This window comes from Silurus aristotelis, assembly GCF_946808225.1.
Source record: "Silurus aristotelis genome assembly, chromosome: 6".
Taxonomy (NCBI): Eukaryota; Metazoa; Chordata; class Actinopteri; order Siluriformes; family Siluridae; genus Silurus; species Silurus aristotelis.
The window spans coordinates 27760872-27774479 of record NC_139579.1 but is presented as its reverse complement, the minus strand read 5'-3'; the positions used below and the strand labels follow the sequence as shown (position 1 = coordinate 27774479).

Here is a 13608-nt window from a genome sequence, read left to right as displayed (position 1 = left end):
CATCCTTAAGCAGCTGCATCATTATAAAACTTCTTTTGAACTTCACAAATGCCACATGTGTCAGTGAAAGACAGATGTAGTGCAGCTGCGTGTAAGGGTTTTTTTTTTTTTATGTCTCCACCCACCCATCACCTTCTGATATTCAAACACCCCAGAGACTCCATCCTGCACCACCAGCATCAATACCTTCACCTACCAATGAGCATCACTAAGCAGCTAACACACTTAACTTCATAATTCATAAACATGTGTGACAAGTCTGGTTCTGTTCGGTTTTCCTATTAGATGAATTAAAATGTAATTTAATACAACTTAAATATGTTATTATTATTACTCTGTCTAGTTCTCTCACCTCCACATCACAAGTCTCTACTGTATATTATACTGTATGTTTTTCTGTTTCCGCTACTATTACTTAGGATTTCCCATTTATATGACATCAAATATCTCCAAACCCAAATAATCTCTTTGTCTCGCTCAATGTTAAACATTGAGCGTGGTTCGATTTTTTTTACATCCCATATTGCCGATGCATCAATGTAAAAGTATGGAGGAAAAATATTAATACAAATAAAAATAAATATTTCATAAAAAAAAGAAAAGAAAATTGTGCCAGGTGCAAGTTTAGGGCAAAATTATAATAGTATAAAACTGAAAAATGAATCTAAGTTAAAAAAAAGTAATAAATGCAGTAAAAATCTTTCTCTAGCTCTCTATATGTATATTTATATATTATAATTAGATTTATAGAGCTTGTTGTTGGCGGTCGTTCTTATTGTTCGTGGTTATCGTATATTTTGTCTATCAACCACGTCTATGGGGCAACAAATGACAAAAATGCAATATAAAAGGTCAAGTATAAAACACATAAGGAAGCTCTTTGGTTTGTGTCTCTTTAGTTCTATGTAGAGTTTTACACCAAACAAACTCTCAGTGAATATAGGTGTCCGATCTCTTCACTGCAGTTCTGAAGTTTCTATCAGGAAGTTGTTTCATTTGGAATCACTTGCAGATCCTTTATTAGATTTATGAATGCCTTTCCTGCAACTTCGATAGTAATCTACATGCCTTCATGCTGATAGCTTGATTAGCTGTGATTGCAGCCATGTTTTCTGAGTCGAGCGATTTTAAACGGCTGGAGCGCGATGTGCTACTCAGCTGCAGTCTGGAAGCACTTCAGGGGGCCACGCACACCGACTCCTGCAGGTGGGGGTCGGGCAAAATGGAGGGCAGCTGTGAAAAGAGGTGTGGGCTAAAAAACAAAAAAACAAAACCCTCATCTGAGCCTTTAGCCAAATGCTTAGCACATTACCACATGGCAGCTCACACCTAAGCTGCTCATTAAACCTGCTTTGACTTTACTTTACATGATTAACAGACCTCAATGTTCTGCTCAACCCATTTTTTTATAGTATAAGATGGTTCATCTTCTAATCTTATGAGACTGTGTGTATATACAGTATATATATATACTACTACTACTACTACTACTAGTAGTAGTATATAATACTACTACTGACATATAAAGCACTTAATGGTACTTCTGTATTATTATGATCCTCCACGCCAACTTAGATCAAAAGGTGCAGGCTATTTGTTGGTACCTTAAATAATAAGGACTACAGCAGGGGGCAGATATTTCACTTATAAGCCCCACAGTTATGGAACAGCCTTCCAATCAGTGTTCGGGACTCAGACACAGTCTCAGTGTTCAAGTCGAGGCTGAAAACATATTTATTTAGTCGTCTTTTATCAGTAGATTTTTCTTAGGCAAAGGAGCAGATCTGGAGGGATAATGTATATAGAGTGTTTGGTGAACTGGGATATTTGTATGCTGTCATCCTCTCATTCTTACACGTTCACTCAGGTTTGTTGACGGTGGTGTGGTGGGTCGTCTCCTATCCAAGAGATCCCTCGGGTCTGTTACCTTCTGGCATTGGCAGGCCGTGCATTTGGTACCTGGGCCTTCAGTGAGGATTTACCCGACTTTATACACCTCTTAATACCGCCACTATCACGTCTCAATTATAGAAACCATCAATACTATACAAAAACACAATATAACAACGTGTGGCATTACAAAGAGAGAGGCATTTTGTGTATGGAGGGTGAATACCATTTTACTAAAGCAAGAAACCCAGAACTAGACAAGACAACTCCAAACCTCTACACTACAACCGCGACTTTGCACCTACATCATCTGGATCAGTTTAGAATCAATATTTGTCTAATAACATGACAAAAACATAAAAAATTAAAATCAAATACAACCTATTCACCAAGGATGCATAGTCAGAATTTGCACCGCTCCTCAGAGGCTGTAAGCCAGTGGTACCGCACTTTTCACTGGTCGGGGAGTAGTAAACAAACCCTTTCCTTGGGCTGAGACAAGCTAGCTAGCTTCCGGGTTGGCCGACCTCCCCATTTTTAAATATATCTGAGATCAAATCAATTTCTCTTCCTCTGTAGGCATAAAAAGTCTAACTTAGATGTACTAATGTGTGCAAAGAGCTACAGACGTGTTTTGTCCAGCGACTCACTCATCAGGGAAACTTACATCTATAAAGAACATCTTTAAAATTTTTATAACCACATTATCTGTGTGAAGCTGCTTTGAGAAATTGTTATAAGCGCTATACAAATAAAAGTGAATTGATCTGAGTTACAGGCTAGCCTGGCATTGCCAGGCACCACGAAACTCAAGAGCAGAGAGCAGGCACCCTTTTGAGGCACGGGTCGAGGCCCGGGGAATAGAGACTCCACCCCAATGCAGTAAAGCAGATATGGCGGAGGTTTAACAGAGTTCAGGTGGATCTTTGGATCTTCAGGAGACATCGCACTGTCCCCTCTGGTTTTCACTCACACAGCCCCCCTTAGGGACACCATGGAGCAGACATTGCCGAGGCTACGCCTGTACACGTTTCCCCTATTGTGCTGATTCCAGGAGTTCTGTAGAGAGTTCGCCGGGAAGGAGGCCGTCTCCTCCTGGTGGCACCTTGATGGCTGGGCAGACCATGGTTCACGAACCTGGTGTTCCTCCTCGAGGAACCTTCTTGGGAAATTCCTCACAGGAGGGATCTCCTATTCCAGGCAGGGGGGTACTCTGGTTCACCCCCAGAGTTATGGAGGATGTGGCCCCTGGGGGACTTCTTAGCAGCTGGTCTCTCTACTGAGGTAGTGAAGAACATCCTTCATTTCAGAGCTCCCTCTACGAGGAGGTTGTATGCCGCTAAATGGTACTTGGTCGCTGCATGGTGCGAGCACCACCAATTGGACCCAGTTAACTGCCCTGTTAGTTCAGTGATGAAGTTCGTGCAGGAACAGCTTGACGCAGGGTTAGCTCCTTCAACCCTGAAGGGTTATGTGTCCGCTATCATGGCCTATTGTGCCTTGCTTGCTGGGCAGTCGCTGGGTAAACAATCCTTGGTGACACGTCATCCTGTGCCTGTATGGGACTTGGCTCTTTCAAAGCCCCTCTTCGAGCCATTGGCGAAGGTGGCACTTAGGTATCTATACCTATTAAGACTGCTTTATTTCCTCCCGAAAGAGGGTCGGGGACCTACAGGCTCTTTCCCTGAAGTTTACCCCTGGCATGGCCAGTGCCCTCCTTTACCCTAAACCAGGGTATGTACCTAAGGGGCCCACAGCTCCCCCATGACCTGCCATGCTGCAGGCATTCTACCCTCCTCCTTTTCAAGTCCCTGACCACGAGAAACAAAAACAACTATGACGAGTCCGTGGAGGAAGTCAGAGCAGCTGTTTGTCTGCTATGGCCCCTATAGCAAAGAGTTTTCTGCCAACAAACAGATAGGTGGATTGTGGATGCTATCTCATCTTCATATGAGTCCTCTGGTCTCCAAACTCCTTTGGGGATCAAGGTTTGGTCTGCTGGAGTCCCACTCCAGGACATTTGCAACACTGCAGGCCGGTCCACCCTGCTGACCTTCATCAGGTTCTATGACCCTGACCTTATAGCCACTTCCGGCTCCTCTGTCCTGCACTCTGGTTGTGCTCTCACACATTAGGCAAGGACTGGTCAGTGTGGCATGATTGGACACTCGTTCCCAAAGCGTTGACGCATCTCAAGTTCCTGAAAGGAAATGTCGTCTAGCTTCCTGGTCGTGACATCACCCTGTCGTTGACGCCGCGTTTTGCCGTTGGCCGGATTACACACGTGATTCAGAGCATGAGCAATGCGGAAGCCTTCCCAAAGCGTTGTAATGCAGCATCTCGTTCTCTCAGGCAACTAAGTTTATTTATGTAACCTAGAGACATTTCTATCCAATCAGATTTCAGCTGTCATATCAAATGTTGCCAGAGTCAAATGAATATGCCTTATAGCCCTGAGCCCTGTTCATTGAGTTCCTTTAGCATAAAGTACATGTTGCTTGAAGCAGTTGCTTAAACCAATTACATTTCGAGTTGGTGACACAAGGGGCTATCCAGCAGACATATGATCAAATCTGTATTTTTAAGTTCTATGTTTGGATGCTCATAGAGCGCAAAAGCCACATCTGTAGCAAACTACACAAGCTCAGATATATTCATGTGAATTTAATAGCTGTTTTTTAGGAGATAAAATTGATTTGTTTGATATTTGGTTGAAAATATACCACATAGACTTTTTTAAGAAAAGCTGGAAAAGAATGGCCAAAAAAGTTAAGCTTTGCCATGAACCATTCATACTTTTGCGCTTACTTTCCTGTAGAATTTGCTCAAAAACACACAATTTGTCTTGATTTCAAATCCCCAGCAAAACATTAATCCACAGAAGAAAGTTGCAAAAAATGCATGGAAAACCTAGGGTCATTTTATGAGGTTAATATTGATGCTTCTGCTATAAATGATGTATGCGGGCAGTGCAGCTGTGGCTGCAGTAAAAGGAGAGTTGTTGAAATTATTATTTTGGTTTCTAATTTTAGTAATGGCAAACATGCTCGCTGTATGAGACCGCTGTATGTACCTGTCTATAATTAAGCAGGTGTGAAATGCACTGCCCACTACTGTATCTGATTGTATTACTATAAAAGCAAAGATGTAAATGAACAATAAAGCATAACAGCCACTGCTACGCACAAAGTTAAAGAACATAAGGTTTGGCTTCAGTGTGTTGTCTGAATACCAAGTCTATAAAATTAGAGCATTGTTAAGAAAAGGATTGTTAAGGACTAGTTTATTGTTAAGGACTAGTTTACATTAGGTATCTAAGGCTAAATATTTTATACCATAAATGAGAAAAAGTCTCTCTACACATGCTCTGAAGCAGTAAAGATGACTAATGAACCCATCCATCAAAACCCCTTAAATAAACAGACAAGTTACAGATTTCATTAGAAATGTGTATTTTCACACACAGGCATTGAAACGGAATGAACAAACTTTCAAACAAACTTAGGCTGATGGCAAAACACTTTAATTACACAGTTTACTCAAAAAAGGTTCTAAATCATGAAAAAAAAAAAAAAAAAAAAAAAACTGTGTTTAGAAAGTCTTCTGCATGACTGATGCTGAAAAACTCAAAAGACCAAATGGCACATATGATACATATTTACAACTTTACTGGTGCGCTTTTTTTCCCCTTTCACAAGCCGAAGCAATCACGTCCAAGGACATCTTCACAGACACACACACAGACACACACACACACACACACACACAATCATCTACCATCTTTCTTTGATCGGAAAGATCGTCTCACATGGCATTCTGTATTTTTCTTCTTTGACTTTTCTAATTCTCATTATTTCAAGGGACTACATGAGCACTGTGTAACACATAGATAAGCGATTAACGCCTACAGGCATTTAAAGAATAATGTTACCATTGATACTTATCACGTGTGGAATTGCATAACGTTATATATGATATAGGTGTACATTCTTTGTTTAAATGTGCTGTGAATTGAAAAAATACATGTTTTTGATGAATCAGATGGAAAAGATTTAATTGCAGTGTTTAAATCCACTCTTTTTTTTATTCATTGGAAGTGTTTAATAATTTAGTCTAAATGCTTTACATCCTGCAACGTGCGTTTACTCGAAGCTGGTATAGAGTTCACTTTATAATCTGACATGCCACCAATATATTATATGAATTTCTATAAATAAACTCATTACACAACATGATCACACTGCTGTATCTGATACGGGCATCCGACTTTCCTGGATGTGACCCGAAAGAAACTCACTAGTGCCGCGTTCACTGTGCGCAATGTGAATTTCCTAACCGTAGAGGCAACATTTCAACAGATTTTCCATTTTGCATCAAGCTGTTATACCGGATAAAGGATTTTAACAAGCACATTAGCATATTGTTTCCTCTAATGTAAAAACAAAACAAAAAAAATGTAGGTTGATTGCTTTCTACAGTGCATTGCAATACTGACAACCTGTTCATATATTACAATGGATTGTTACTTGGTTTTATTATGTAGGTGAAAAAGGTGGTATTTGTTAATATTATTATTTTTATCATCATCATCCTTTTAGAAAAGAATTGACTGAATAATTGCATGAATTCGCAGGTGTTCCTAATAAAGTGGACACTACAGTACCAATGTCATTTTTTTTCATCTGTCACATTATATTCAGGGTACATGGGAGTTATACTTCGAATCTGTATGTGCTTAGTCGAAACGGTGCACATACAATGTAAAAAAAAAAAAAAAAAGAAAATCTTTACAAATACAAACAATAAAAAAACTGGCTATGTGCAACTATGACCGCTATTTCAGAAGACTACATGGCAGGCTTGTGAATAAATTCTGCTGTGGTGTATAATACTGACTAGACCTCGCTGTGTGTTGAGTACTTTAATAAGTTCGAACGTGTTGCGCCGGGTTGAAACGGGTTTTTCTGCCACGTGCGTGTACGAGTGCCATTTCTTTTGCATACATCAGATCATATATCATAAAATGTTTACAACCAAATCAGAACAAATGACTACTGCTGGGAGAAGAAAGTGCAAGTATTTTGGCTCCGACGTTATCGTTTCAGCTTTTTTTTCTTTTCTTTAGGACATTTTTTTTTTCTCTCTCTCTCTCTCTTTCTGTTCAAGTCGTCAGCCACTTCTTCTCTCGACTCTTGGCTCATCTTCTGGAAGCTTCTGTTCTCACACTAGACGGCCTACTGGGAAGAGACAGGATAAGAAACGAGAGTCAGAGATTCAGTGTTCACTTCAATGCACATCACGTGACCAACAGCAGCTTTGCCGATCCCACACACACAAACACACACAAACACACACAAACACACACACACACACACACACACACACACACAGGATGCACACTACAGGACATTACAGAAAGTCTTCAATCCCAGTGCGTGTGTCTAAGAAAAGGAGGATGAAATGTGCGTTCTCTCCCTTGCGGAAGTCATGCGGGAACCCGATCTCTCCTCTGTGATCACATCGTAACTCTTTCTTAGCCTCTACCTTCTTATGCTCATCCCTCTTTCTTTCTCACTTACTATTTCTTTGTCCTCCATCCTGTCTACTGACCCCTGTCACAGTTTATTTAGTGCTGACGTCTGTACTGTACTTTATGTCTACGGTCGGAGTGTGTCAAAATGTAAGGCAAGCTTTTCAGAAAACAATTGTTTAAGGCTGCAGATGAAGATCCTGTTCACAGTTCTCTTTATTTCCTTCACACCATTTAACTGCACCACTGAACCTCTTAGTTCTAACCATGAATGGATAAAAAAAAGAAAATCCTTTATTATATTATAATTGTTAGAATTGGCTGAATGCTTTGCTTTAAAAAGGTTAAAACTATTTACGCTGGAATACTGTAGGTCAATTGTTAACTTCAAGGTGGGAACAGTGAGCAAACGTCACGCCAGAATCACCCTCAAGTGTTTTTCTCAAGATTCAAGAATCAAGTTTTTAATTTGTTATGCGAAATACAACTTGCATTAGAATAGAAACTGGCTATTAAGAAAACTGCTAATATAAAATAAAAAGTAAGAGAAAATAAAAGTGAATAAGAGATTTAAGAGAATATATTTGTGAATTATAAATAATTGAAAACGCATTAATTTACAAACGCATCGCTCTATCATTTTCAATCGTTTCCCAAAAGTTGCTTATCCACGCTAAAACATCTTGAAAACGCTCCCTGTACTGCGCATGAGTCAAATGCGAGACGATTTCCGCCTGCCGTTTACTTTCCGTCTCTTTGAAACTTTGCAGCGATGTCGAGGAAAGGCACTGTCACATGACTGAAAATGCGTCGTTGTTTACGAAAGCCTTTTCACAGTCCGCACTGCGACACGAAATAAGCGTTTCAAAAAGTTTTCGGTTGACCAAAAAAGCAGTCTCGGTGTGGACGAAAGGCCAAAACGGAGGGGAAATTATGTGTTTTCGAACGAAAACCTATTAGTATGAACATGGCCTGCACAGTGTGATTCGAATCCTAATTACCGCATTCATATTCACATTACTATCCTGTAATAATGCGACATAAGACAAAATCAATCTAACATCTAAAGGGATTGTTGAAGTCAGCAGCATGGGGTATGGGACTCCTTTTGGGCCCATTAATCACAGTAAAGCTGGAGAGCTGAGGAAATAAAGGGCTTGACTGGGCTAGAGAGCCCAGATTGCTTACAGGTGGCGCCTGAAGACAGCAGTGGGAGAGTTCCAGTTGAGCTTCATAGCCCATGGGGGAAGGGCATGGGGAGTAGATGGGGCTTTTGGCCCTGGAGAGCAGTGTGTGTGTGTGTGTGTGTGTGTGTGTGTGTACAAGAACCAAAGGTTAACAGCAGGTTTCTGAGGGGGAGTGGGGTGACGCAGGTGTGCTCCAATTCAAATACTGGTATGTTTGTGTTTTATTACACCCGACAGATTTACTGCTTACACTATCTCTGCTGAAAAGTAGATGCTTTGTATGTGTATCACAACAGACAGTGCTATCAACCATATATATTTGGGAGCTCACAAGATAACTTGACTTTTATGTCCATTATTTAGTGTGATGGCCTTTAGGAGCTTTTTTGGAGAGAACTCGAGAGTTCTCGTTTGTCCACTGGTTCTGAGGACCTTGTAAGATCTGAGTGTCTGCGCACTCAGTCTTCTCTATAGCTTCAGTCCCCTATGGCAATTAAGAGGCTTTAGAGAAGCAGTCCACTTTGGCCTCTCCTCATTCAGCAGGGGAAAGTGGTGAAATGACTGCGCCATTAAGGACACAAAGCTGCTCCCTGGACACGATCAAGTGATAAAGCGGAGAAACCAGATCCGGTCTGTCTTCGAACAGCCTCACTTGAGTGCTGATCTGTGATTAGAGCCAATCACACTACGGCCTGGTGCAAAATGACTACACACTGACACTCAGGTTGATGCTCTGGTATTCACAACAAGGTTTTACACCAGCCCGTTTACAGGGGGAAAAAAATGCAAGACTAAAATGAAAGACTAAATGTCTTATGTTGCATTTTCATTGGATCACAACATTTTTCCAGACAGAATTCCAGGGTTTTGAAATAAACAAGAATTTCTAAAAAGGAATATGGCTCTGGACTATGATTCCCATCAGCCACTGCACCATCACTTGTCACCTGTTCCATTTCTCCAATGATTGCCACGTCTATAAGTCTCACGTTTTATAGCCCTCTAGGTCTGGAATTTGTCTGCAATGCTTTTCTCTTCATGCTCAGGTTTAAATGTATGTTTAACGTTATTTGGTGTAAGTTCTATAATCTTTGTTTATTATTTACTTGTCATTGCACTTGTATCTGATAATCCACTTATTCCATGGCATTTGTATTTTACATGCAAAAAGACATAAAACCATGACTAACAATTATTCCTAGGCATGAAATATATACGTGCACATCTCCCAGTATCACTCTTTGTTTAAACAGAATTTATAAGCGAACTTAAATGATTTTCCATAGTCACCAATCTAGTAATAAAGAAATGGCAAAATTTGATGTGAGTAGATCTGAATTATTATTAAGTTGTCCAATGGCAAGGGGGAGAGAAATGCACAAAACCGTCTACAGTATAGCCTTACTTGCACCATGCAAAGCAAAAACAAAGTAATGCTGCACTGACGATTTCAAGTGGAATATTGACCCCTAATCTACTAATCCACTTTGTGGTCCAAATAAACCTAATGTTTATCCAGGCAACACTACTAATAAACTTTCTTTCAGTTGCTCCCATCAGGGGTCGCCACAGCGGATCATCCGCATGTTTGATTTGGCCCATGATTTTACGCCGGATGCCCTTCCTAACACAACCCTCCCCATTTATCCGGGCTTGGGACCGGCACTAAGAGAGCACTGGCTTGTGCAACCCTAAAGGCTGGGGTAGGTTCCCTGACCGGGAATCGAACCCGGGCCGCAGTAGTGAGAGCGCCGCAGCCTAACCACTAGGCCACCAGAGACTCCCAGGCAACACTACTAATGAACCCTAGTAATCAAGAGCATACTGATTTTGGTTTTGCTTGATTTGATTTACCTATAAAAAACAGGAGAACGTTGTCAAAGCCAGGTGACACCAAAAAACACTAACAATGAGGCAGTAATATATAATAATAACAATATACAAAAATGTGTAAAATGAAATGTGCAGGGCAGGCGGGCTTTAGGGTGAGAACTCAGAGAAAAGCAACTCCCAAAACAAATGGCCTGGAAGAATTGGCCACTGTGGTTTAATAGGCCTTCTCATTTTTAGTAAGGACATAAAAGTTAAACTGTCCCTTTGCAGGGTAACAATTAGTGTTTTGGCTTCCTTTAGTGAAAGGAAAGGAATGTAGTGTGTGAAGCACTGTTGAAATCAGCGTATATCAATATGTATATGGCAGAATGTTCTTCATATTCAGATTAATTATTTAGAAACTTAAGTTGATTGTAAAACGAGCGCATTTCTATAATTTATGAAATGCAACCAAAAAATCAGTCTACAATACAATGTCATCTAGAAGCAAGAAGTTTTACAAATGTAAATAAAAAAGCATTAATCATATTACAATATATAACTTCACTCACTAACATACACACACACAAACACACACACACACACACACACACACACACACACACACACACACACACACACACACACACACACACCTACAGTGAGGAAAATAAGTATTTGAACACCCTGCTATTTTGCAAGTTTTTCCACTTAGAAATCATGGAGGGGTCTGAAATTGTCATCGTAGGTGCATGTCCACTGTGAGAGACATAATCAAAAAAAAAAAATCCAGAAATCACAATGTATGATTTTTAAACTATTTATTTGTATGATACAGCTGCAAATATGTATTTGAACACCTGAGAAAGTCAATGTTAATATTTGGTACAGTAGCCTTTGTTTGCAATTACAGAGGTCAAACGTTTCCTGTAGTTTTTCACCAGGTTTGCACACAGTGCAGGAGGGATTTTGGCCCACTCCTCCACACAGATCTTCTCTAGATCAGTCAGGTTTCTGGCCTGTCGCTGAGAAACACGGAGTTTGAGCTCCCTCCAAAGATTCTCTATTGGGTTTAGTTCTGGAGATGCCAGAACCTTGATATGCTTCTTACAGAGCCACTCCTTGGTTATCCTGGCTGTGTGCTTCGGGTCATTGTCATGTTGGAAGACCCAGCCTCGACCCATCTTCAATGCTCTAACTGAGAGAAGGAGGTTGTTCCCCAAAATCTCGCAATACATGGCCCCGGTCATCCTCTCCTTAATACAGTGCAGTCGCCCTGTCCCATGTGCAGAAAAACACCCCCAAAGCATGATGTTACCACCCCCATGCTTCACAGTAGGGATGGTGTTCTTGGGATGGTACTCATCATTCTTCTTCCTCCAAACACGTTTAGTGGAATTATGACCCAAAAGTTCTATTTTGGTCTCATCTGACCACATGACTTTCTCCCATGACTCCTCTGGATCATCCAAATGGTCATTGGCAAACTTAAGACGTGCCTGGACATGTGCTGGTTTAAGCAGGGAAACCTTCCATATCATGCATGATTTCAAACCATGACGTCTTAGTGTATTACCAACAGTAACCTTGGAAACGGTGGTCCCAGCTTTTTTCAGGTCATTGACCAGCTCCACCCGTGTAGTTCTGGGCTGATTTCTCACCTTCCTTAGGATCATTGAGACCCCACGAGGTGAGATCTTGCATGGAGTCCCAGTCCGAGGGAGATTGACAGTCATGTTTAGCTTCTTCAATTTTCTAATGATTGCTCCAACAGTGGACCTTTTTTCACCAAGCTGCTTGGCAATTTCCCTGTAGCCCTTTCCAGCCTTGTGGAAGTGTACAATTTTGTCTCTAGTGTCTTTGGACAGCTCTTTGGCCATGTTAGTAGTTGGATTCTTACTGATTGTATGGGGTGGACAGGTGTCTTTATGCAGCTAACGACCTCAAACAGGTGCATCTAATTTAGGATAATAAATGTAGTGGAGGTGGACATTTTAAAGGCAGACTAACAGGTCTTTGAGGGTCAGAATTCTAGCTGATAAACAGGTGTTTAAATACTTATTTGCAGCTGTATCATACAAATAAATAGTTTAAAAATCATATATTGTGATTTCTGGATTTTTTTTTTAGATTATGTCTCTCACAGTGGACATGCACCTACGATGACAATTTCAGACCCCTCCATGATTTCTAAGTGGGAGAACTTGCAAAATAGCAGGGTGTTCAAATACTTATTTTCCTCACTGTATATATCTGTCAATCAACAAAAGAATTGTCATGAGTTAACTCGTGATTAATTGCAAATAAATTGCACATTTCTATCTGTTCTAAATGTACCTCAAATGAATACTTTTCAAATTTTTACACTAATCAACCTGGTCATGGACTAATATGGATGTTTTATGCAAATGTATGTTTATTATTAATGAAACCAGATTTAAAGCATTAAGACAAAATATTTTTGTAAATGTTTTAAAGCAATTCTGGTGTTACGTAAATCATCAGGACACCAATCAAAACTTTTGCTATGTTACCACACGGACAGTTTTAATTGCCGGATGTGTGCATTATGGAGGATTTTGGACCTTGATTGGAGTAAAACAAATGTTTTAATTAAAATTTAAAATACATTTTCAGTAAATAAGTTTTTCAGTAAAGAAAGGATGTCGTGAATAAATGTGGCAGAGAGAAGGGTATCTGCGAGAGTGAAAGGGAAAGTTTATAGGACTGTGGTGAGACCTGCGATGTTGTATGGTTTAGAGACAGTGACATTGAGTAAAAGACAGGAGGTGGAGCTGGAGGTAGCAGAGATGTTGAGGTTTTCGTTGGGAGTGACAAGGATGGACAGGATTAGAAAAGAGTTTATTAGAGGGACAGCGCATATAGGACGTTTGAGAGACAAGGTGAGATTGAGATGGTTGGGACATGTGCAGAGGAGGGACATGGGGTATATCGGTAGGAGAATGCTGAGGATGGAGCCACCAGGAAGGAGGAAAAGAGGAAGGCCAAGGAGGAGGTTTATGGATGTGGTGAGAGAAGACATGCAGGTAGTTGGGTTGAAAGAGACAGATATAGAGGACAGGGGGGTATGGAGAAGAATGATCCGCTGTGGCGACCCCTAATGAGAGCATTCGAATGAATAAGATATACATGGCTGCCATTTGACTTTTGAGTCGGAGTCCTACCTTA

General features: G+C 40.5%; 1 protein-coding gene across 19 annotated transcripts in view; it reads right to left on the bottom strand.

The window, feature by feature from the left end:
* Positions 1–5397: 5397 nt before the first annotated feature.
* Positions 5398–13608, bottom strand: part of smoc1 (SPARC related modular calcium binding 1) — a 58309-nt gene continuing 50098 nt past the window's right edge. For 13 of the 19 annotated variants that reach the window (XM_083544736.1, XM_083544735.1, XM_083544739.1 and 10 more), the window contains one exon: positions 5398–7127. In XM_083544736.1, the coding sequence (XP_083400862.1) occupies positions 7111–7127 (17 nt within the window). In that variant the 3' untranslated portion in view covers positions 5398–7110. The remainder of the gene's footprint in view (positions 7128–13608) is intronic. The other 6 variants (XM_083544738.1, XM_083544737.1, XM_083544741.1 and 3 more) reach the window with 1 other exon arrangement.